The 26,526-nt window shown below is 49.3% G+C and overlaps 1 protein-coding gene across 1 annotated transcript in view; it reads right to left on the bottom strand.

Annotated features, from left to right (window-relative positions):
• Window positions 1-26,526, bottom strand: part of ARHGEF9 (Cdc42 guanine nucleotide exchange factor 9) — a 158,388-nt gene that overhangs the window by 46,726 nt on the left and 85,136 nt on the right. Inside the window, exon 4 of the mRNA XM_062502669.1 lies at window positions 2,781-2,960. Coding sequence (XP_062358653.1) covers window positions 2,781-2,960 — 180 coding nt within the window. The remainder of the gene's footprint in view (window positions 1-2,780; window positions 2,961-26,526) is intronic.

The raw sequence follows: 26,526 nt of genomic DNA, 5'->3' as shown, positions 1-26,526 counted from the left end.
TGGTATCCAAAGAGACTAAGGAGAGCTTTACACAGGAATAAATCCCGCTCTCTGCCCAGGACAGGGGCATTCTGCCATGTCTCTGAGGAGAGATTCCACTGCACAGCATCCATAAGCTTTACTCTTTTTATTTCTCTTGCAGTGGAAATATGTCAGAGCCCACACACGAAGCCATTTGATTTCCTGTGTTTGGAGTGTCTCACCTGGGCTGTTTTGGAGCCTTGATGAGGAGCCCTGCAATCAAAACTTTGTTTTGAGGCTTGCTGTGCTTTCTAAAGGAGACCTCAAGGTACAACAGTGGATCCACAGGCAGCCCTGGACTGTTATTCTCTGCTGTAAATCCCTCCCTCCCAACACCGAGCCTGTTTTTCTCAGCCAGTGTCAATGTGCTGGTTATGCAAAAACTCATCTGTAGCCCATGATGCACAGACAGCCCAAGGCTCTGCCATCCACAGAGGAGAAAAAAAGTGCCACTGCCACCACAAGAATGTGAAATCTCGTTTGAAATTCCTGCTGGTTTTTTTCCAGCTGTACCTCCCAACCTGTCAGACCACTGGAAGCTGATGGGATGTTCAAAGACACCCTGTGGGTGTCCAGTGTGCTCAGAACAGCCACTAAAATACACCACAGACACCTTCATCTGTCCAAACCCAGCTCATTGCTGGGTTTTAAATTTAGTTCTGGAGTTCTTATCCACCTTTCTGACTTAGGGGTTTTCATAACCTTCTCGCTGAGTGCAGCAGCTCTCTGCAGAAACCATTCACCATTCCAAATTTTACTTCTGTGCTGGGCTTTCTCTTCCCCTAAAACAACATGACTTTATCATCCAGTTTCTCCTTGAAAGTTGCTGAGCTCCCAAACCTTTGTGGTTTCCTCTCTCCACCCTCCTTTTCTCCAAGTCCCAAGCTACTAAGAGGATTAGTGCAGGTGTGAGCAGGGAGACAACAACTGCTGTGTGTGCAGGGAATTCAGGAGCATTTTTGTTTGCTACCCCTGGCTGTCATATAAAGGAGGCCAAGGGAATCAGCAGGTTCCTGTTTTCCTCTCCACTTGCAAATGTGAAACTCCCTGCTATGAGATTTCGTGAGTGCCAAATGCTTTGCCAAAGGTTTTCAGATGATCTGGCTGCAGAGCCAGAAGCGTCAGACATCTCATTGCAAACTGGGTTCCCAGCCCAGTTTTGTCCTCAGAAGAGATTCAAAGGACTTTGAGAGGAACCCAACTGTGCAGTGATCTTCTCCTGCACTCCTGTTAGTCCTTACAAGAGACCTGAAGTCTAAAATACTCTGAAATTAATCCTATTTGGTTTTATACCTGTCTGGTGTGTCTGACATCCCTCACTTGAGTGTTATTCATATTCTATGCAACATATTGTTCCCTCTTCCTTCTGTGCTTGCAGAATAGAAATGCAGACAGAAAGAAAAGCAATCATTTTGTGAGTAAAACTAGAAGCACCCAGGCTAAACCTGGCACTTTTCTGGCATCACCTTTAAAAAGCAGGGCTCAAAGCACAACAGAGACAAACGCAGCCTCCTCATGAAGTGAGTGATCATCTGCTCTTCTCGCAGTTCTTTCATTTCTTATTCAGCTCCTTTGGAAACCTGAGGGGCAAACTTTTCCCTCCAGCCTCCCTTCAAGACCCGCAGACAAAATGGGCCAGGACTCCTGTTTTTAAATATTAATTCTCACTAAGGCAGCACAGCCAGGTATTGCTTCCCTCGGGGAGGGGCAAGGGCAGGTGTCTGGTCCCTGCCTGCCCTCAACAAGTGATTCCCACATGGAACAGCCAAGCCAGCCTCGTGCAGAGCTGATGGAAGGACTGGTCTCACTGGGATACTGCACAGAACAGACAAGAAACCTGCCTGCTCAGGTTGTGACCCTCAGCACCAAGGAGGAGGATCCAGGATTTGTTCCAGACATTTGTCTGGGATTCACTGATTCCACTCTCCTTTGTTCCCCACAGTTTCTAAAGCCATCCTCCCAGCCTTTGAAAAGTGTAGGGAGAGAAGGGGAATTCAGCCAAGACAAGGGACCATGGGTAGGGGCCCTAAAACCACTGGTACATTTGGGTTTTGGTGTGTTTTTAAAAAACAGGACAGTGTTTTCCAGACTGTTCTTAAATCCCCCGTGGACAGTGAACAGTTTGTTTGTGACACCACACCAAAGGCTGTTAAATCTTCATTGTTAAATCCAGAACCACAAATAAATCAGCACTGGTCAGTGCACTGAGAGGTTAAACTGGCTCAGAATATTTCAGTGCTGAAATTAAGCAAACAAAATGAGATTGTTCTTGTTCAGCCTTTCCAGCTGCAGCACACAGGAGATGTGTTGGTGGCACAGGTGAGAGTGATTCTGCAAGAAGGTTTTCACCTCAATCACACCTGACACAAATCCATTTTCCAGACTTGTTGCCACCGCTGGCTGCAGGGTCAGATTCAAGATACCAAACACAACTTGTTATCCCAGGCCAGAGGAACAGCATTAACTTTTTTGGGAAGCCCAGCTCGAGTTCCAGTCATGGATCTCTCTCTCTCTCGGCACTGGTCAGACCTGGGGGAGGCACAAGAGCTGCACAAGAGGGAAAAAAATTGTGTGCTGGGGAGGCAGCAGCAAGCAGAAACCTTCTTTGCCCCCATTCTTTGGACAGAAAACAGGCAAAGAAGTGGGAATCAGCATCAGTGAGAACAAACAGAGTAAAACCTGAGGAAGAGCTTGGTTCTTGATGTCCCGAGCATCAGCAGCGATTCCTTAGAGCTGCAAAAAGCAAGAAAATCACTCACCCTCACGAAGCTGGCGGGAAACCATCCCTCCTCATCGTCGATCTGACCCCACCACCAGTCCTTGTTGGAAGCATCCAGGACCTTGATGACGTCTCCTGCTTTAAACGCCAACTCCCGGTTGGCCATGGTGACGTGATCCCATACTGCCTCAGCACTGACAATGGAACCACCAGTGATCAGCTTGGGGAGAGAAGAGCAGAGTCAGGGAACGCCTGCAGCCCCAGGCCCACGCACGCTCGCAGCCAAGGGACATTTCTGTGCTATTCCACCTTCACACCGTGCCTCTGGCCATTCCCACCGCCCTCCCGTCCTGCTCCCAACCATGCCAGGCAAGCTCCAGGTGCCGTGTCCCGTGTCCCCCAGGGCCTGGAAGATCCCATGCCACCTCCACACATGCACATCTGTCAGGGACAATTCTGCTGGCACAATGCACAGTTCCCAAAAACAGCAGAAACAAGCGGTGGTGTCCTGCAAAGGAATTTTCACTTCAGTGGAAATGTCAGAGGCTTGGGGGGATCCAAGCAAAGTTAGTGCAAAGTTAGTATTTAGAAGGGGTTTTTTTGAAACTGGAGGTTGCCCACTTCAGTGCTGGTGATGTACTGACACCCCTCACTTCTGCCCACAGCAATCCTGCTGGTCCAGGCTGTGGGACAGCCTGCGTGGAGCAGGTCCTGGATCCTGGACAGTGTGCCTGCCAAGACCTTGGGACCGTCCCTGCCTGTGGAGCTCGTGGAGCTTCAGAACTGCACCAGCACAGCCCAGGTGTCCTTCGTGACAGACATGAATTCCTGCTCCGTGCTGGCAGGAGGGACCATCCCAACCATACCACCAGACATCCATCCATGCCCAGGATACCCCCTGCTCCTCTGACTGAGAGCTGTGTGTTTTTTATCAGAGTAATAAATTGTGTTTATGTTTCACCCACTGCAGGAATCCTGCGCTGAGCACCGAGGCTGCCCCAGCAAATACAGATTTTCCCCACATGCTGATCAGCCTGTCAGAGCCATTGTTGATTAGTTCTGCCACTGAGACACCCTGACCATGCACTTGGGCTCTCTCTGAGTCCCAGTCTGAGCTCACAGGGGCAGATGTGACCATTCCAGCCCTTGCTGTGGTGATGCTCTGCGAGACAGTGTCCCCTCTGCTCGGGGAGGAGCACAAAGCACACAGTCACTGTGGGCATGCAAGTGTAGAAGCTCTTAATGGAAGTCTGGCTTCCCCAAACCCCTGTTAATTACTGCCTGCACAGTGAGAACTTGAAGGAGACCTTCTAGCACAGCTTCAGGTTCTCAGCATCAACAGAGAAAACACTGAAGTTGTGCAGACAATCCAGTCAGCAGATTAAAGGGTCTGATTTACCACTTGCCTTGGACTGGCTTTGCTTTAAAAATCTGATCTCCTCGGGTTTGGGACAGTCAGAGCTGCAGTTCCAGCCCTTCAGTTGTAGAGTCAGTCACACAAAGCAGCAAGACCTTCAGGGCTTAACCTGGCAGTGCCTTTCATCCTCAAAACCCAGATGGATGCAGTCAGTGGGCAGCAAAGTAAAGCTGTGTTCCTCCCACTTCCACTCTGACAAATTGTCCCTTCTAATTCAATCAGCTGTAGGAGAAACCTGTGCCCTTTTGTGTGTCATGCTTGTCCACATGAGCCTCACAAGGTCCTGGGATACCAGGCAGAAAACCAAGGCACAGAACAAGCCCCCAGGTGATGGCTGGACTCGTGGCAGAGGCACCTCCTGCTTCAGTGAGGGCTTATCCCACACCTGGGCTTTCCACACAGAGCTGGAGGACACCAGAGGGTGCCACCCAAAGCAGCAGCAGCTGCAGTCAGATGGTGATGGACCCCCAGCTCACCCCAGAGCTGGGCTCAGCAAAGCAGGGGAGCCACATCTGGAGAAGTAACAGTCCCAGAGCCCGAGTCCTGATCCCAGTGCAACAGCTGGATGCTCAGAGGAGTTTCAGTGCCTCCTCACTGTCCCCTGCTCTGCTCCCAGCCCAGGTTCCCAGGTGCTCTCAGGAACAGGGATCAGTTCAAAGCACAGAGATCCCCAGGACACATCTGGAAGGGATGAGACTTCAGAGCTGAAGAAACCCCACTCTGCATTTGAGACCAGTACCCTTTATCTGTTCTTCTGCCAGGACTGAGCTCTTCCTTCACCAGTGCTTCCCCTCTGCCATATTTATGGATGCTGTCCAGGTGTGGTTTCCCAGGCAAGAAGCTCTGCCCTTCCAGCCCCCAGCTCTTCCTTCCCCCAGGCGTTTCAGGCTTCCACGTACCCTGCCTGCATTTTTCTGGAACACAGATGACCAGAATTGCAAATACTATTCCCAAAGGGACGTTACCAGAGATTTGTGGAACAGCATGAAAGATTTATTCCAGTGTAACAGAGATCTCCCAGTAATACCTCACATGTCCCCCTTTCCCCATGGCCACCTCCCACCCGTGGCTCACAGCCATCCTGCATTCAGCTCCTCTCAGTAAATGCAGTAGAGTACGTTCTCTTTGGCTCGAAAATCAGTTTTCTTGTCAAAAAATGAATCGGGCTGGCCTGACACTTGTTCCTTTTGTTAATGCCATTGGGTATTTTAGTCCCTTTTGCACTGATGAGGAACCAGGAACAGAGCTATTACGCAGGAGCCGTGTTCCTGCTGCTTCTGCTTCAGCTGACAGAGCCTCTGCTGTCACTTCACACACAGCCAGTTCTGGGCACAAACTGCCACAGAAACGTCACTGAGCCCAAACTTCATAGGGATTGTGCTTCAAACCCTCCCAGCCTACTTCGCAAAAATCCATTCTGGAGCCCGAGGCACAAATCCCAGCTCTCAGGAGCAGGGTTTGGCCAGGGGTGAGGGCTGGCAGAGGGACACCAAGGAACAGGGGGTCACACCTCGACCTTTTTGTGCTGTTCCACAGGTCTGGAAGGTTCTCTCAGGGGCTGGGGTGGTTTCACAAGGTTGATCTCAAGTAGGAAGGCTCCAAGTGTTTGGTTCTCACTGATCAGTCCTGCCCAGCCCCTGCTCCTTGCGCTCCGCCCAAGGAAGGGATCCACACCCCAGGAATCCTGCAAGCAATCCTTGGCCTTTTGGAACACAAATCCAGCTCAGCCTGCACCAAAAGGACAGTGAGAACTGGAGTTCCAGCCATCCCACGTGCTGAATCCATTGAGAAAATGTCAGGGCCTAAAATTAAAAGATCCAGTTTAATTTATCTTGCAAGACATCTTGCTGCATCCGTGGAGCCATCCAGCTCTCTCAGGGCAGGGTTATGGAGACAGAACCTGACATCTGCAGCAGCAGGAGATGACAAACTGGAGAAAGGTCAGCATGAAATATTATTTTCTCAGAGAATTCAACACAGGAGCTCTTTAACTCCACAAAGTTCACTTCTCTCAGCTTCAAAGCTGAGCTTAGTGCTGTGGTCAGAGATATTCAGCCGAAGATCATGAAAGGAATTTCTCTGCCATGAAGTCAGATTCTCCCACACTGCAGCTGAGGGAGTCATCTGGACTCCCTGATAGCCAGTGAAGAGAAAGAGACACATCTGGAGCGTGATTCATCCCGGCTATTTCAGCAATCCACCTTCCAGCCAGGTGAATCATGCCCTAGAAATCACTCCGTGTTTAACTGGCTGAGACAGAAGTTTACATTTCCCACATCTCAATGCTCATCTCAATGCTCATCTCATCTCATCCACGATTTGGCCATTGCCAAAATTAAAGAATGGAATTTAAGAATAATAATCACTATAGGGATGGTCAAATATTAAAGCACACTCTCCCAGACACAGCAGTTTTCTGTGGGGTGAAGGTTGATGGAAATAAAGTTATGGTTTTTGTGCCACCAGAAGAATTCACAACATCTTAGCCTTGTAAATTCACAAAAATTTAGAACTTAGATATTTGGGAAAGTGTGCTACCCATAGGAAAAGAGAAGCAGCAAGAAGAAATGCAGCAGGTGACAAGGACATTTGGTCTGACATCCCCTGAACATTGCCTGGCTGCCAGGTGGAAGCTCTACTTCCTATTAAAATCTATTATTCTTGTCAGTTGCTTGTTCAAAGTCAAGAGCCCAAATAGAAAATTCCTCAATGCTTTCACCTCGGAACATCAGTGCAGAAATGCCCAGGAGCATTTGGGAACTACAGACGTGAGAATAATGTTTCCTGCTTTACAGGAGCCTGCAGAGCACTTTGTGGGGTGGAGGAAAACCTTTCTCAGTGGGCAGAAAAGCAGATTATTAATTCTTGGGATGTTGTGTGGGCTGGACACCAGGCACAGAGGAAGGGCCATGGAACATCCCAGCACTAGAAACAAATGGATTTAATGAGGAAAAAAAAAAGGGCACAAAGACAGGGCTCTCTCTAATTCCATGCACAGCACACTAAGAACAGGGTGAGATTTATCCCTGAACCACCAGGACCACATCCTCAGCCTTCCCAGGGATTTTTCCCCACAGGTTTCCACAGCAAAGCTCCAATAACTCAGTCACAAACCCCAGCTGCTCCTTCAAGACACTCCCAACACTCCAGCACAACGGTGAGTGCTTTACAACAGCGAGCAAAGCCAGAGGAAAGGAATGAACCCATTCCTGCTGAATGGCCGGGAGGATTTTGCTGTCACTTCCAGGATAGAACGTGGCCACTGGAAATACAGAATTACATTGGAGGTGCTGCCAAAATAAAATGACAGAAACAGCAAATAGTAAAAAAAGGGTTTTAGGGGATTTTGCAAAGCCCCACCTCTGACAGCACGTGCCAGGGATGCTGAACTCTGTCCTCACCAGTGCTGGGAAAGCTCAGAAAGACCCATCTGGCCAAAGATCCCCACTTGTCTCCCTCTCCCCCTGCACTTTCCAAAGCCAAAGGGCTTTAATGGGTCATTAATGCCAGAGAGGAGCTTCCAAGGAATGCACAGGAGGTGCTCAGAAGTGGGAGTTTGACTCCAGAGTTTCCCATTTTCTTTTCTGGCCATGCCTTCGTGGCACCTTTATGAAGATCAAATAACTGACCCCATCAAAGTAAGGAGGAAAACAAAGAATAAAAGGAGTAACAGGAATAGCTCCCTGTTACAAGAGCTGCTGGAATCTGTCTGACCCTGCCACTGGAGCGGGTCTGGAGCAAATCCACACGAGCCAAAGGAGAGGAAGGGAAGGGAAATGCCTCTCACAATCCATATCCACAGCACATCCTGATGGAAAAAGCTCAGGAACATCACCTAGGGTGGCTTCCCAAAGCACGTTCACAGAGTCACCTCTGAGCCAGGGTTACAACTTCTGCAGGGTTTACATCTCTGAGCCATGAACCAGCCCTGTCCCTGCAGAGGGACTTTGCTGCAGCTCCACACGACTGGACCAACTGGAAAAATTATTTTGGGGAATGGGTGAGCTCTGCCTCCAATCTGGTGCATTTTCCCCGGCTCTGCTCACTTCCCAAGCCAGGATGAACATTTGGACAGGAACATCTGCTCCACCTCAGCCCCTGCCTGCAGTGAGGGAGGCAAGGATCAAACATCTTTGAGTGAAATCAGCCACTGCTGCAACATTTTGCTGAATATTGCCAACTCATCAACACTTACTGGCTTCTTATGGGCCAACCTGAAGAAGAAATCAGGGGCTTAGTGGTGCCCTGGAGACTGAAATGGGCACAAAAGGGCCATTCAAACCACTCTCACCTGTCCATACCTCTTCCAGGGATAAATAATCACTGCAAGCCCCACAAGATTCCACCCTGAGTTTTCAGCACAGAGCTTTTCACTAATCCAAAATGCACTTTATGAAAAGTCACATTTCCAAAAAAACCCTAAATAAATCCATCATCATTCACCATCTCCTCAGAAAACTTCAAGGACCTCAAAGTTTCCAGGACCATGGTTTCTGGGAATATGGATAATCTGAAGGCAGGAAAGTGCTTCTCTGTTAGATCATTTATTATTGCATCAGTAGAGTTGTAACAGTGAAAAACGAGGGCTCTGGGTAGCTCCCTTTCAAATCAGAGTTACATAAACTGTGTCCTCCTCCACAGGAGCAGGATGCAGGAATAGGAGCAGGCTGTGAGGGGAAGAGGGAGAAATGTGGTGAGTGGATGCCATTTGCTCAAATTGTTCTTGTACGGAGATGCCCTTTATTCAGACAACATAAAAGCCCTGTAAAATCACAATAGCATTTCCTACACTGTGTTCACTGAGCCCTTCCACAATGGAGGCAGCCCAAACAGCTTCAAAGGAGGATACACAGAGCTGCTGTTCAAAGAAATCAATGCTCAGGGGAAGGACAGGACACAGCAGAGCTCCAGGACCCCCAGCCAAGGGAGATCATCCCCTGTGATCCTGCAGGGAAGGCACCTCACACTGCCTCAGTGGCAGCAGCACAGCACAGGCTGCTGGGCTGGCAATCTGCTGTCACCTCCCAGATCCCCCCCATGGATCTGCTGGATCCACTCCTGTGAATCCCCACGCCCATGCAGTGAGGAGGGGAGCAGTGCATCCCCCGTTTCAGTCCCACCACCCACTGATTTTCCCATCCAGGACAGGGTCACTCAGCCGATGGAGCAGACAAAGGGAAGAGAGCACAAGAGAACCATCCCAGCTCATTCCTGCTCTTGCATAATCTCCCCAGAGTCCCTTTGCTGGTGTGTTTATTTTTAAACCTCTCGTCAGGAATTATACAAAGTGAATAATGCCCAATCTCAGCGAACGGCCCCACGGCTCATTCACCACACACAGGGGAGGGCAGCTCCACTTGATTTGCTCATTCTCTCAAGAGGTGCAATCACCCAAAGGTTAAGCACAAGTCAAAGAATTTCCCTTTCTGCTTTCAAGCCCTTTGATGAATTTAACTAATGACTGGATTTCAGCTGAAAGAGGCTGATTGGAGTGAGAGTCTCCCATATCCCATATTCTGGGAAGGCTGCCACACTTGGTTGGAAGCTTTATCTATCTTTTATTTATCTATATGTTATGTGGAGAGTCAGTAGAGACAGAAAGGTTCCTTAGGACTGGGCTGCTCTATTTTTCATCAATTTACACTTTCTTGAGAAGATCTCACCTGGCAGATAGGAAATGACCTGGCCTCAGCCAGGCTGCAGCAGCAGAGCCCAGGGGATGGCATTAGTCTCATTTTCCACCTTATTATGATTATTGCCCATGTCACTCCTATTAATAACAGCAGCCACAAGGCAGGGCCGTGGATGGAGAGCTGAGTAAAAGCCTGGCAGCAGTGAGGAGGAGAATGGAAGGTGGTAACAAGGCAGAGGGACCCCGTTGAAGCTCAGCCCAAGCAGGTTTGAGGTGTTTGGATGGAACATATGTCACCCTAATCACTTCCCACCCCTCCTGTGCTGGGAGGATTAATCCTCCCCTTGCCTCATGACGTATCTTCCATGTAGAGCAATTACAAATAACAACTCAGCATTAACTTTTAACTCAGATAAATGATGAGACTGGGGCTGGAAGCCCAAGTTTGAACTGCTCCAGGGCAGAGCCAGGGCAGCTGCCAGGGGCCAGCAGGGGCTGTCAGCACAGATCCCTCACTGCAGCACTCAACACGAATAATAAACCCTCTCCAAGATCCAAACCTACGATACTCACACAAATCCCAACCTCCTGCCCCCAGAAGGGACCCCTAACATTCCCAAGTTGAAGCCACAACAGCCTCAAAGCCCTGGAATTGTACTGAAACCCCTCCTGAGCAGGAGGCTGGAGCTGGGCTGAGCCTGCAGGATGCTGGCTGGGTGGGGAGCAGTCAGAATTCCCAAGGGGTATTCCCAGTTTCAGAAAGTCCCAGCCCAGCAAGAACTGGGCTCAGGAACATCAAGGCATCGTGTCCAGCCCATGGCAGCCCCCAGGGAAGGAGGGATCTGGTTCTCTCTCAGTCACCCCAAGGACAGAGTCAGGCAGATAAGCAAACACAGTATTACTAAATAGAGAGAAATATTACTAAATAGAGAGAAATATTACTAAATAGATATAAATGTGGCTCTGGGAATATACAGAGAAGGACAAGATGCTGCTGGGGAATGCTGACCCCTGGGCTAAGGACACAGCATGGACATCCTGAGCATCCCTGTGCCCGTGCTGCAGCCAATCCACCACCTCAAAACCCCTCCATGGATGACCAAGACTTGACTGGAAATGTCAGGAATGCCAAATTCAAGCTCATTTTACCCCAAAAGCCTGTCCTTATTCAAACTGGAAAGCAAACAACTTCCCTGCCACGGAGCACACTGTGGGGAAAACTGAGTTCATCTGAGTGACCAAATGGTTTTTGCAAGGAGAGGAGACAAAATTGTCATTGCTCTGAGGAAAGCAAGAGTAAGCCACCATAAAGGACATTTATGTTAAAACGTATGTCACCTGTTACTCTGGATGTGGAAGTTTCCAAAGCAGAAAGGAATAAAGGAGAAAAATCACACAAATGATTCCCAGTAAATTGAATTATTTAGCACATCTCCTTACAAAGGGAACAACACAGAGATCTGCTCATCCCAGCCGTGGGATCTGTATCCCTGCAGCTGCAGAAGTGCCACGAGCCAGCCCAAAGCTGGTGACACACAGCTAAGCCATGCAGCTGTCCCCAGCAGGAGTGATGGCACAGGGACACACCAGCAGCACCCAGTGCAGCCACTTCCCTCACCCAGATCCAGGAATTCCCAGAGAAATAAAGGAAGTGACAGGAGCAGGACTCACAAAACTCTGTGTGGATACTCTGTCCTCTAAAAGCTGACACAGTTGGGCAGGTCTAAAAACCATGGAAAATGAATTCAAATGCAGGGCTATTAATACAAAGCAGGAACATCACTCCTGGATGGGAAGCCGCAGCGAGAGCCCCTTTGTGACTGAGTCACTGCAATGTGTCCTAAACCCCATTTAATAATGAAGCAGAGACCTGGATTGTGTCATGTAGGACCACAATGTATTAAACACTGGATCCCCAGGAATCCTCAATTATGCATAACTCCTATATATGGGTATTGTAGTTAGAAGCAAACATGATAATATTAAAAAATAAAAGGATATTTTTAGTAGTGAGAATTTGGAACTTAAAAAGTGGCGGCCGTTATTAGTGCAAATCAAAGCCCAGGCTGGATTAAAGTCCAGATTAATTTATTACACTGATTAAATTCACCACCTGGGCTCCTTATTTGCTGTTCTCATCTCCTGGTTTCTCAGGGTAAGTCCCTGCAGCTCCCAACTAACACAGTCCAGGAGGGGCTTGTTGGCAGAGGAGGGAACAACACCCACAAAGTGTTTCACAGCCTCTGAGCTCACAGGAAATTTAATTTAAAAAGCACAAAGGGAGGAATGGCTGGAGAAGCGACACCTGGTCCCAGGAAGCAGCCTGGGCTTTGGGTGGCTGCAGGGGCAGTGCCAGCCTTTTCTCCCAAGCCAAGGGGAAGCAGAGCCCATCCAGCTGCTCTTGTGCAAACCAAGAGCCACCCAGTGAAAAATCCCATTGATTCCACTTCCAGTAGCAAAAGGAAAAACCAGGATGAGCACCCAGAATTAAGAAATGGCCGGACAAAGCTTTTTGCCAGCAAAACGATGACATCCATGAGAATTATTCCAACAAAACCACGAATCTTCCTCGTGATTTCCAGGATTGCAGCACTTGGACCAAAGAGCAGCCACGGGCATCCCGAGGGAACACAGGGAGGAGCCAACCCAGCCAGGCACAGCTCAGGTCCTCACAGCGACCACATCTCACCTTCCATCCCCCAGCTCCTGAGAGGGCAAAGGACCTCAAAGAGATTGTGATAAAATAAGAGCAAGAGATAAGAGCAAAGCAGCTTCTCCCCTTGAGACACCCATTGAGCCAAAGCCTGTGGCATCCTTTGGCTCTCCTGGTTCTGGAGTGGCCCGAGAACATCCTGCCCCACTCACAGAGCTGGGAGGCACTGAACATTCCCCGAGCAAACCCTGCCCTCCTGCTGGTCTTGGGAAGCAGCACCTGGGGCAATGGAGAGCGCTGCAGGGCTGTGTCACACCCCCTTTGTCCCTGTGCTCCAGCTGGCACCTGACATGGTGTTCCTGGTCCCCGTGGGAACTTTTTCCTCCTGCAAGCTGAAGGGACAGTGCTGGCCTGAAAGGCTGTCTCCTCAGGAAGGTAATGACCCAGGTAATGACTGGATGCTCGTTAGAGGCACGGGATTGTGCTGCAGGTTGCCATGGGATCCTGTAAGCCTGTTACAGGGATTGCCCAGACCAGCACAGGGATATGCAGCCCTCAGCTCTAAGCCCTTCGCTCAGTCCAGCCCAGGAATGAAAGGAAGTCACTGATGGCTTCTCAGATGTCATGGACAGCTGCCACAGCCAAAATATCTCCTTCAGCAGGAGTAAATCAAAGCAGCCACTGACTACAGCCCCCTCCCTCAGCTGAGCCACGGCTTGGGTGGCACTTCCACAGCACGGACAGGTAATACCAGGTGTTTCTCCAAGCCATCACCACATGCTGACCCAGGAGTCCCTCCCCAGCCCCCTGGGCTGCTCAGGGAGCCAGCAGCAATCCAGGCACAGTGAGTAGAGCCATGAGCATCCACATCTCCCAACCCCACAGCTGGCAGCCCTGAAAGCCCTGAGAGAGGGGTGGGATGGGCATAGACTCCACCAGGCCACATCACTGTCACCTCATGCATTGTGTCATTGTCCCTTCCCCTTTTCTCCAGGTCATGCTGTGCTGTCCCTTCCCTGTCTCACATCACCTCATCCACATTTGCTGCCCGGTGCAAGGAAATGAGCACCTGGATGGTGCTGGAGAGAACAGCTCTGTACCAAGATCATTCCATCCAAAGTCTAGAGGGCAAAGCTGTCACAGATGAAGTATGTCTGGGTATTATCTGTTGGCAAACACGGGATGTAATGGCAGCCACTCAACTTAATGGCTCGAATTCCACCTCCTCCAAACGAGCCCACCGCTGCTGCATGTAATCACAGAATGGATTTAAAAGTATAATTTCCATCCAAAAGGACCAGAGCTGGAGCAATATGACTCATGCAGCTCCCTGTGCATCAGGAAACATCTCAGGAAGCCTGGGAATTTGTGAGCCCGTTGCCACCTGTGTAGGAACTGGGTTGTGGACATGATTCCTCAAACCATTGCTCTGGCATCCATGGGAATCTGGAGGCCGCTGAGCCCCAAAAACTGGGGCTCTTTCTGCACCCAAGGGAGCAGAAACACTCTGTGAAGGATACAAATATTAAAGAGAGAGGCAATGGAATTAAAAGGCATCTCTCCCCATGTACCTATTCCAGCAGCACTCCAGAGCTCCAGCTGCAAACTCAGCTCCATTTCTGCCATAACAAAATCATCTCCACAGCATAATTAGTGTGCTCGTGTTAAAATGGGTACAAATGCGGGGAAAGAGGCATCCAAATATGATTTGTTTTTCAAGACGACATGATGTTTTCCCTGGCTAATAGATTCGATTCATTAAGGAATAACAAGAGCCAAGCACCACTTGCAGCAAACCTTGCTGCTTTCAGCAGTGAGTTACCCATCCCCAGATTGGTTTGCACACTCTTCTTTTTTACCTGCTATGACTTGACAACCTTTTTTACTCTAACTTGCCTACACATGGCTAACAAATTATCTCTTCTGTACCTACTGCTTAAAATCCTGCTTATTCCTACTTTCCTTAATGGCTCAGTTAAGTCCCCTGTCACTGTTCTGCTCCAGGACTGGATGACTTCCACATTCACACAGAATTTTCAAGATAGTTAGATAGTTTGTGTGAGCAGGTATTTGCACTAGGATTTGCAACACTCTCTCAGGCAAACATCTGAGTTGTCTGAAGGGGTTTTAAATGAATAATTTCCTGTGTTATCCACCTTCCTCTAGAAATAACGCTCCATCTGTTCATGGAACTGCTCCCTTCTCTTACCAAGGCAGGATGAAGGTCATGCAAGGGAAAGAAAAATTTGCACATCCTCAACACCCTCCAACAAAACACAAGGCATGTACCTGGCCAAGGTCATTAAGCAGTCAGGGGAAGAAATACAGCTGTCAGGTTAAGGGGAGTGAGTAATCACCCAGTGCATCATTGCTGCGACAAGCACCCCAGGACACGGGCTGGAGTCACAACATGTCCTGTGCAATTAATCACTAATCACCACGTGCTGCACAGAAGTCAAATGGCAGCTCCAAAGGTGAACCAAAATGTTACTTTTAAAACACCTAAGCTTAGGAAAAAAAAAAAAAACCCACCAAAAAACTTAAAGCTGAAAAAAACTCAACTCTCCAATCTGAGGGAAAGGCAAACGGAGTGTGTATAAAATCCCCAGCAGCCTCTGGGTGGAAAGCAGCTCCTCTGGGATGTGATTCACCCCAGAGGAACTGGCAGCAGCAGAGCCCATGTGAAGCTCATCCCTGGCTGTGCTGATCTGGAAGATGTGTCCTCTCCTTGGCCTGTCCCCCTGCCTGATCTACAGAACCCTGCAGTGGTTCCCATGAGAACTGCAGGGCTCAGCTCACTCTCCCTGGCTCTCTGCGCAGAGCTCCTGCCTGGGCTGGGCTCTCTCCTCCCTGCACATCTGGGATGACCACTGGCAGTAAATTGGTCACTCATAGCAGGTGGATAGCCCTCGACCCAGGAGCACTCACAGACCCAGAGTTAAATCATTAAGGCCGGAAAACAACTCTGAGGTCATCAAATCCAACCTTTGTCCAGGTGCCACCACACCACGGCGTGCCAGGAAGGAGCAGGTTAAATGCAAGTGCTGCTCTGGCTTCAGCTCAGAAATGATCCAGGAGCTTCATGGACACCTGGGCTCCTACTCTGAAGAAAAGCAACCAACTTCCCTCTCAGTGAGACCCTCAAAGCTTCTCCTCTGGTGGAGAGGTGGCTCCGGGAGCAGTGCTGGGACGGGCGGTGGCAGCTTTGGGATGCAGGTGAGACATTCCTGGGCTGGAGCAATGTGAATCTGATCCAATTCCAAGACTGCCCAAACTGCAAGAGCTTCTTGCTGTTCCCTGCTCAGACAGGACTGGGAGAGGCTGAGATTTCCCTGCAATCCTGCTGCAGCCAGCTGAGCACAGCCAGCCTTGTGTGAGGCTTTGTCCTCAGTGAGGAGTGACCCCAAAGTCCATGGGAACACCACCTTCATCAAACACCTCGGGTTCTTCCTTCAAGGAGCACGCAACCCTGGTGGCTCATGGACAATTCCAGTGCTGCTTTCCATTTTTAGAGCCAAGCTGGAGTAAAGCACGAATGGCAGTCCAGGAGGTTGGCACACACAGGTACAGAGAGATGTGAGGGCACACAGAGCTTGGGTCTGCATTGAAAGGTGCCCAAATGGAGCTGTCAAGGCTGAGTCCAAGGAATTGCCATCCAAGGATGCACTCAGGCTCAGCCTCAGCTATTCCAGGTATTATTTGCCTGGCAAGCAGTCCACACTCAATTAATTCCAGTATTTAATTATTATTCCTTTCAGACATAGGTTTTCCCAACTCAGAACATGGAAAAGGATGCCTTAAAGGATTGGTACTTCTAGGATAAGAATATCCAAAAAAGAGACCAAATAACAAAGGTGGGAGAGTCTGACCTAATGGGAAGCCTCCAGCTCTTCTCAGTGTGGCTTTTTGTTTGTTTGGGGTTTTTTTGTTGGTTTTTTTTGGTTTTTTTCAGCTAAAAGCAGAAGTTGAGTGTGTGAGCTTCCCTCAGATGTTCCATGTGGTGGGCAGGTCTATGGATGGGACAAGCATGGCAGAGGGATCCACCCAGGGAATTCACAGGGATTTTGTAATGCAACACCACAGGAGATTACATTCACTGATAATGAAATATGCCCAGATCTCTGAAATTAAACTTTAGCTAGTTATTTTAACTAACCGCTGAAAATCAGAGCATGTACCCCCACTGCTCTGCAGCCCATTTCATTCCTCTCTCTATCACTGGAGCAACCTCCAAATATTCCCAAGGCTATGCCAAGTCCTGCCCCACTGTCTAATGGACCATCATTAAGAACTGATTCTGCTCTTCCAAGGTGTCCAAGATGTTCTCTCCAGGAAAGTGCTTGCTAAGTACCCTCCTGAAGACATCTGTAAGGAATTTTTACGACTGGCCTAGATATTTACTCCACCTGGAAGAATTAAGTTGCTCTAAGGAGCTTTTAGTTGAAGTAAATCCTCATTTAAACAAGCCCCAGGAAAATGGACAGGGAGTTTCAATTGCCTCATTTGCTTTTGTTTTATGAGCCACTCAGAAGAAAAGAAACTGGGAAGATGGAATGTGATTGTCTCCCAGGTTTCTGTTGCTATTCCGTACTCCTCTCCTCCAGCACTGCCATGGAAACGATCAATTATCCTACTCACAAGTTTGCACCCGTTTTTCTGGTCAAGAAAGGAGCCACCTTCCTGGAAGTGCCCAGCTGGGGCAGCCAGGGTGTGTATCCAAAAGGAACAACTCTGGAAAAGAGCTGGCACTGGAGAAATGGGACCAGTGGCAACAGAAGTGGCCAAGGGCTGGGATGAGCAACTGGGCAAGTGCTCCATGGTCAGGCACGGTGGAAAAAAAACAACCTTCTCCTTCCTATCTCATCTGGAATAGCTGGAGTCAGGGAGAACCTGGACATCTCAAAAGCATGGAGAGATTTTTCCTTGTGTTTCTGTTGGCGGGGTTGTTTCCTGGCTCTGATCCTGTGTTTCCCAGAGCTCACACAGCTGGGAGAGGCTGTCCCAAGTCTGCTGTTACCCCACAGGAGATGGCATCATCTCCACACTAAGGTGATGGAAAAAAGGATCATTTCCCCTCTAGTTCAGCTGCGGTCTTTGATAACCTGGATCACAGTCTGAGTCTGCTGTCACACAGGTTTAGGATCCTGTGATGCAGCACAAAGCCACAAAAAACAAGTGCAAAAAAACCAAAGCCAAAATTTGTTGTGGTCTTTGATACCTTTCCATCTCCACTGCCGTGTGGAAGAGGTGATGCTCTTCCCTGACATTCAGTGCTGATACCAAACAGGCAAACCTTAGGAATGCATCTGAGAGCTGAGAATCAGCTGATAAACAGGAAGAAAACTCATTCCAACCCCAAATTCAACGGGAGAGATGCTCCCAGGGCAAGGAATCACAGGAGCAGTGGTGGCAGGGAGTCAGAGAGGAGTCAGGAATGCACTGAAATGAGAGCAAGATCCATGGGAGGCTGCAAAATTCCCTCCTCCATGGCTTGTTCTGCACCAAGCAGATCATTCCAGACAGATACCAACAGCGTGGGAGGCATTCAGAGAAAAAACAACAAATTTTATCAGAGCTTCTGGAAGGATTAATACCCAGGAAAAGATTAAACCTGTTAAAAGCTCAGCTACACTCCCATTTCAGAGCCTGCTAACACAGCTTCAATAGTTCCAGAGAGGTATTAGTTATGTGTAATGGGGAGAGTTGGGAGTCTGAAATGGAGAAAGGCTCCATTTTAACCATCCGAAAGGAAAACACCAACAAAGGATTTCAAACAGAGGATCAACAAGGTGAGAATTGAAAGAAAGAAATGAAGGCATTTTCCCAAGGCAGGAAGGCTGGAGGGAGCTGAGCCAGGGGAGAACCCCTCTCTGCACCAGGAACCAGAACTCTCCAAACCATGAGAGCTTTGGATCTCCTGCCCCAGCAGCCTCGACCTCCTTGCTGGAAGGAACAGAGCGCTGCACAATCTTGTGGCAGTTCCTTCAGATTCTTCCACACTTCTGTGCCAACAGCCTGTGGTTGTTTGGGTGTTCAGCCTCACCTTTTCCACCCTTCTGGGACTTCACTTGTCCCAAAAGGTATCTAAGTACTTGGACACATCCTCCTTCTCTCCTTAAAAAAGCAAAAATAATCCCATCTCTGTTATTACAATCCTTGGAAATGCAGCTCCTCAGACAACTTTTAACAACTCCAATCACCAGGCAGTAAATCCAGAGCACATTTGTCAATGTTTCAAAGCACTTCAGTGCCCAAAATTAATTAAGTTAGAATAGATATATAAATACTAGATAAATACAGAATATTGCAATAAAGGTGTCCACACTATCACTAGTGCCATCTTAGAGCACTGTTGCACTGGACAAAGCCCCCAGGGTCACTCAGAGGAAGAACTGAGAATATTTTTTTGCACTTAGAGGCGGAGGAATTAAAATCCAGATTAGGTGCTGGTATCAGGCTTTGGCACAGGTGTAATGATGGAGCAGCAGCTATCCAGAGGAAAGGAAGATTTTCCTGGATGCAGCACTCCTGTTTCACAGGGGCAACCATGGAAAGATAAAATAAATGCACCTACTTTGCTGTGAGCTCGGGACACTGGGAACATATTTTCCAGGAGCTCCCGTGCCCAAAGCTGCTGTCTCAGGTGTGCACAGGCTGGGGGCACCTGCGGCTGCCAAAGGGGACCTAAGGACAGACTTCCCAGGGGAGCACAGATGTGTCCCAAGGAAAGGCACAACCCTGCAGTGCCCGGAGATCAGGAGAGGCCGAAGTCTCATGGGAGAACATTCTTCAGTCCTTATCCTGTTTGTCCCGCTGCAAACGTGGGGGAAGGTGGATTCCTCAGAGCTGCTCGGGATGGCAGCACTGTCCCCACTCAGTCCCTGCCCTCCAGCCAGGGACACGCACCAGAGCAGCCAAACCCATAACCAGTCAGCCAAAACCAAAGCTGTTCCTGCTGATGACACCCCAAATTCTCCTGCAGTAGCCCCAGTGTAACAACCCCTCCATGCTGGAGCCACAGCCCCAGGAAAACCCCTCTGTTCCCTGAACCCTCCCACCCCGAGTGCCAACAGCTGAGACTCCAAGACCAGTCAGTGCTGAAGGCAGCAGAGAGCTTGGAAATCTCATTAAAGAGCCCTAAAGCACAGTCATTATTTCCTCAGGCTCCTCTTGGCTGCAGGTAATTGCTGCAGGCACAACAGGACCAGGGCAGGCAGGCAGTGGGATCACAAATCTCCACCAAACTTCCTTAGGTCGTGGCCATCACCACGCAGGAGCTGGTGAGCCACAGCTCCAGCTAATTAAAACTGCAGGAGAGGAGCATTCAGCAAGTCTGAGGACAATTATCCAAGGAAGAATTTCACCAGGACACTGTGACTTAACCCAGAGCTTTGTGCACGAAGTGCTGAAGGAGTTTAATTGTCACTGCTATGGGAACACGCTCTGACTCATCCCCAGCTCACAGGGGCTGCTCTTCCCCTCCTGATTTACTCCCAAGGCCACCATTCCACCACCAGGACCACGCTGGGAAGGGACAATTTCCTCTGTATTTCAGAACACCAGGCTGGATCCATGGTTTCCATTTGGGTCCATCTGTAACAGCTACAACTACCAGGGGAACTGGAGTGAGAGCCAGCAGAGGGGACTGGAATTTGGGAGGGGGAAGTGGAGGTTTCTTCCTGACATAAAATAATGTAGTTTTTAAATGTGCATTTTCTGATTCTTTCAAGCATTTAACTTCTAAATTTGACCTAGGCTTTATTTAATCCTTTTAAACACTAAAAAAAAAACCACCCCTGAGTTAAAATGTCATAACAGGGGAAAAAGAAAAGGAACAAAGAAGAATAACTGCTTGAGTTACGCTCTTAGACATTTGTCAGGATGATTTTATTCCTTCCAAAACACAAACCCTTTCCAAATGGTGTGCAAGGCTTCAGTTGGAAAGCTGCAAGGTCAGAGTAACACAGGTCTGTGTTATCTGAAGCAGACCGAGCTCCCATTTGGAGTGGCCATTCCCAACTCTTCCTCCCGTATCAATCCTGTCAAATTACTTCATCAACAAGGACAGATTTTTTTATTTTTTAATTTTTTTTTTCCCCTGGCTACTGTGCGTTAATTATCACAAGGGTTGCCATAGAAACGCAGCAACACTCGTTAGCACCACAGAATTCACCATGTTGGAAATGAACGTGGGCAAGAGCCCCGCACCAGGTGCAACAACAGGGCTGGGGAATTGCTGCAGCCACACTGGTCCTCTGATGGAGGCTTTGACATCTCTCTGCTCAGTGGAAGTTGGAAAAACTTCTGAAGTCCTGGATATTGCAAGGATCTGTGGTGATGGGACAAAGGGGAATGGCTTTAAGCCGAAGGAGAGCGGATTGAAAAGGGGATATTGAGAAGAAATTGTTCCCTGTGAGGGTGGCGAGGTCCTGGCACAAGTGTCCAGATTTGCTGTGGCTGCCCCTGGATCCCTGGGAGTGTCCAAGGCCAGGCTGGAGCAGCCTGGGACAGTGGAAGGTGTCCCAAGGGGTGGCACTGGAAGGGCTTTAAGGTCCTTTCCAATGCAAATCCTTCTGGGATTCTGTGCCATCAGCAGCAGTTACTGTGAGGACGAGTCTGAGCACAGGCTCCGTTTTCCTGATGTTTTAGCAAATACAATTTAGGGCCCTGGCAGCAATCAAAGTGGAGCAAAACAGGTTAAGCTGAGAGTGGAAGAAAAAAGCTCAGGCATTTGCCCAGCCCCAGGCACTCACCGCAAATAATTATCAATAATTATCAATAAACCTCGTCCAGCTTAAAGCCTGTGGCACAAACTGCTGTCAGCAGCAGGGTGAGCCATGGCAGTGACCAGGCTGCTCTGGAGGGGCCCCAAACACCCCCTGCCTGGAGGGATCTCCACTCCCAAGCCTCTGTCCTTCTGGATTTGCACCCCAAGGGAGGTTTCTCCATCATCACACTCCTGCCTGGTGCTCAGATCCTCCTCCTAAGAGGCTGGATTTTGCTGGGATCATCCCACACCTGCTGGTTCTTCCCGCTGAAGCAGCTCTGTGCTCAGAGCATCCACAGAGCAGCTCCTGCTCCATCAGCACCCTGCCAGGCCAGGCAAGGCTCTCTGTGCTCCCCTTCACAGACACATCCTCCACTCCCTCATCCTTGTCCCTCAAGCTCAAACACACTTTGATCCCTGTGGAATCAAACACACAAAATTCCTGTGGAATTCTGCCCTTCTGTCTGCCCCACTGTCTGGTACAGGGCATTCATCTCTCCTGGAAATGCATTTTCTAATCCATCCTTGGATCATACCTTGCTTTCTCCTGGCCTGATCCCCTGATGGAGGCCAGGCTTTGTCCTGGGCATGGGCTGGAAGCTGCAGCAGGCACTGCTGTCCCTGGGAGCCTCCCACTGCTGCCCTGTGCTGCCAGGGGGCTCAGACCTGCTGGCTGCTTCTCTGGAACCCTGGGAACACTCCACATCCTCCTCTGCAGGAAAATCCGAGGCTTCAACCACCTCTCTAAACAGTCCGCTTTCACTGTCTGGGTAAAATTACACCCAAACCTCAACAACATAATAAGGAAAGTATTTCAGAAGCAGAACAAGATGTGAGCTTCCTCCAGCCAACAAAAAGTGAAATAAAGCAGGGATTTGCCTGCTCTTTGCTGAGGCAGCTCCTGAGGAAGGGGAGGCCAGGTGCTCACCAGCAGGTCAAGGCAGATTCCCCTCTCCTCCATTGCTGGAAGAGAAAGAATTTTGGTTTTTCCATTCATTGGGTGAAATAGCAGAGAGCCCAGGCAGAGCTCACCCTGCTGAGGGCACCCACCTTCCCCCTGCACCTACAAATGCTTCACTAGGAAGGAGGAGCCAGATATGACATTTTTAACCATTCTTCCCTTTCTTTCTCTGCAGAAGGATGCGCATGGCTCGTGTCAAATCCTAAAGAAGGAACAGGGAACCAGTCCTGAACACGTCCCTGCAGAAGGTGTGGTGGATTCCCACACAATCCCACCTCCAAACACCTCCTCCCACTCCAGGACTGCTTCCCACTCAGCAGATCCTCCTCTCTCACACCTCAGCACCAGCCACTGCCACAGCTCAGCACATCTGTGCAATGAGAACCAACCCACACACCTCTGGATTTTAAGTGAAAGAAAGGGACGTTCAGGTTCACCAGAGCAAGTTATGTAGGCAAGCTCAGCTTCTCCAAGGGTATCCACATTAAGAAAATTTAATTTCACCAAGCCATTAAAGAAATCAAGCTAAAAAGATCCCCTCTGCCAAGTTCCACATAATTTTCTAGCAATCCACCCGCAGGAGTTTTTCTCATCTTGAATAAATAGTCATTTTTACATCTAAGGGAAGATGAAAACATTTTCTATACTTTAAAACCTTCTCTGGCATCTCCATCAAGCTCAAATCCCTCCTCAAAATACCCTCCAAACTCTGGGGAAAAACATTTGTGCCTTGTGCTAAAAGCTCCAGAAACTTTTCCTTCGCAGGCTGATGTTTCTGCAGTGACTCGCTTTCCTCTTGCATAATTCAAGGACCCAAAAAAGACATAAACAGTGAGGAACAGAAATGCTAAAGCAAGGCTGGTCTCCAAAGCCCAACTGAATGGGAAAGCTGAAACAAGAGAGACTCAGCTTCTGGGAAAAGAACTTTTTGACAGCGCAGAGCATCTCCCACACCCCTGTGCCTGCTGCTCTACCTCAGGTCAGAGGGACTCAGAGCCTTCATGGCACACAGTCCAAGTGGAGAGAACCCTCCTAAAACCAAGGGCACTAATTATATTAATGAAGGCTTAAGGTCAGTACATCCCCATCAAGCCCAAATTGCTGTTTCCTGAATTAATAGTTCTCCGTCCAGTTTCAAGCAGATGGGAATCCAGAAAGCACCAGAGGAGCTGGGAAATCAATGTCAATATGCTAAATCCAGTAGATTTAAGTTTGGGGTTTTAGGAGATTGAATGAGATCAGAACTGGGTCTTCTTGTGCCAGGGTAGGATTGGGTTACCTGCTCCTGCAGGATTCCTGGTAAAGGGAAGAACAACAAGGGAGATCAAGAATTAAGGGCAAAGAAGAAAGTAGACAAGTCATCCAAATTTGCAACAAGATATGACTATACTTGGATAATTCCCAGGCATTTTGTGAGTATCCAAGCCAAAAAAAATCCAGGAAAAAATAATAAACATGCAGACGACCCCAGGGGCCACAGCCATGCACCACCAACCCTGTACATGCAGAGGTGCAGGGTGCACACACAATAACGCCATTATCCAACTCCAGCTGCTGCAGGCCATAATTCCTTACACAGAGTGGGGCTTATGGACTTTCTATGCCTTTGTTACAGAGAGAACCCAAAAGCTCCTGTAAACTGCTCAGTAGGTGTGGGTGTGTGGTTCTGCCTCTCAGAGCCAAACCTGGACGAACCCAGGGGTCAAAACCACCCTGCTCTGACACACTGTCCTGCCACCCTTGGAGCCAGAGCTGTGTCTCACCCACGGAGCTCTTAGCCCAGATGGAACTGCTGTGACTGAGGCCAGCTCCTGCCCCAAGGAAGGGCTGGGGACAGGCAGGCCAAGGTTAAAGCACAGGAACACGATGTGAGGAGCTGGAGGGGCCTCACCAGCTCAGATCAAGTGACCTGACACAGCACAGCTGCTCGGGCTCCCCAGCACAGATCTGAGGATCTGCCTCCCAAGAGAAATCTCTTCCCTCCTGAAGCCACTGAGGAGTGCTGCCGTGTCCAGGCTCCTGCAGCTCTGGGACGTGTGGAAATGCAGGAAGCTCTGGGACTGCCAATCCCCACGAGTGATTCTTGCTCTGGTGTCTAACCTGGAAACACTGAATGCCACCAAAACTGAGCAGCTCAAGGAGACAAGGGACATGCTTGGGGAGGGAGCACCGAAAAGCAGCACAGCAAAACCAGCCACATGCCCAAAACCTTTCCCTGCAGCTCCTCAGCTCTGCCTCGACCATTACTGCTGCTTTGGTGCCTCTCAGAGCTACTGAACGTGTCTGCCAATCTCCAGTGCAAACCTCCTGGGTAAGACATGGAACACCCCCTGATCCTTCCCTCCAGGAGCCAATGCCTTTCCTTTGGCCAGAGCAGATGCTCTGCCAGTCACTGCTCCCCTCCGAGCCCCCCGTGCTGGGCAGGCACAGCTGTGACCCCCCGAGCTGGGGCTGCAGCTCCGTGTGTGCCACCAGCCCAGGCTCTCCCCCGATGTCCCCTCTCTGCTCACTGCTCTTCCTACGTCTCCTCTGCACAGCTTCCATCTGAGCATTGCCTGGCACTGGGAGCTGCAGTGCTCCTGTTCTCAGAGCTTCCCTGGGCCAGGCAGATTTCTCCTGATGCATGCAAATGGTGCCAGCGTGCAGGAACTTGCTTCAGACAGAGCCGGGAGTTTGCAGTGCGAGGCTGCTCTGGAAATGTCACTGTGCAGGATCCGAAGGGGCTGCCTCCACCACCTCCTCATTGCCAAGGCCATCAAGGTGTGTGCAACACTTCCTCCACCTGGGTGAAAACACTCACAGAGTCATCCATCCATCATCCATTCATCATCCATCCCTTCATCATCCATCCATCCATCCATCCATCCATCCATCCATCCATCCATCATCCATCCATCCATCCATCATCCATCCATCCATCCATCCATCCATCCATCCATCCATCATCCATCCATCCATCCATCCATCATCCATTCATCATCCATCCCTTCATCATCCATCCATCCATCCATCCATCCATCCATCCATCCATCCATCATCCATCCATCCATCATCCATCCATCATCCATCATCCATTCATCCATCCATCCATCCATCCATCCATCCATCCATCCATCCATCATCCATCCATCCATCCATCCATCCATCCATCATCCATTCATCATCCATCCCTTCATCATCCATCCATCCATCCATCCATCATCCATCATCCATCCATCCATCCATCCATCCATCCATCATCCATCCATCATCCATCCATCCATCCATCCATCCATCCATCATCCATCCATCCATCCATCCATCCCTCCATCCCTCCCTCAGATCTTCCAGGCTCACAGAGAACATCCGAGCCACGAGGCAGCAGCACCATTCCTGTGTTTGGCCTTCCTCAGGGCTGCAAAGCATCACTTATTTATACTTTCAACCCCAAAATCCACCAATTTTCTCCTTAAAATTGCTGCAGGTGCACAACTCAGTAGGTCACAGATGTACGAGCTGCTACCAACCCTGCATTTTCAGCTTCTGAGCACTTTACAGCATTTCATCCCAAATTCATTGCTTCAACCAGCACCTTGAATTTTTAACAGAAATTAGGGTCAACACAATACAACCTTCTCCCATACCCTCCAAAACTTGTTTTATCCCCACTGCAAACCCAGTGCAGCGGGGCTGACAAGCACAGAGTGAACCTAAGAATTCTGAAGAAAAACACAGAAACTGAAGAAAACCTAAAGAAAAATACAGAAACTGAAGAAAACCTGAAGAAAAATGAAACTGAAAACCGGGTTCCCCCAGCTGGACAACAAAGAAAGCACCTGGTGTCCACAGGAAAAGCTGTCATGGCCCTGCAATTCCCTTCCTGCAGTGCCCCAGGCAGTACCAGGAATTTTTAAATCACTGTTACCTCAACCATCCACTTCTTATTTGTAGAAGCAAGATTTCTCTGTGTTATTTTAAAACTGGAGCACCTTACAGATGCCAACCTTTACAGACCAGCTGGCAGCTGGGATGGTGCCCATGGGAAGGCACTGGAGCTTTGGGGATGCTCAGCCTCCTGCAGTACAGCTCTGGATGAAAAGGAGCTTTCCTTGCTTTCCTCCACTCCCCATCCTCAGTGCTGGAAAGAATTCCAGACTCAGAGGGACCCAAAGGACATTCTGCAGAGAAAACCGTGGGCAGCTGATACATTGGGGTGCTGAAAGCTGGAAGGACTTTCCTTTGTTTTGGCTTTTTTGAGAGGTTTTTTAGTGACCTGCGTGAAATTCTCTTTCTTTCAGTGGTACCACTGGAAAATTAGCAACAGAGATTCACTCTGAGTTTGTAAGCTCCTGTCTGCATTAATTTGCAAACGCTGAT

Source organism: Cinclus cinclus, chromosome 15, assembly GCF_963662255.1.
Source record: "Cinclus cinclus chromosome 15, bCinCin1.1, whole genome shotgun sequence".
Taxonomy (NCBI): Eukaryota; Metazoa; Chordata; class Aves; order Passeriformes; family Cinclidae; genus Cinclus; species Cinclus cinclus.
The sequence above is the reverse complement of the archived record's forward strand: the minus strand, read 5'-3'. Positions and strand labels throughout refer to the sequence as shown.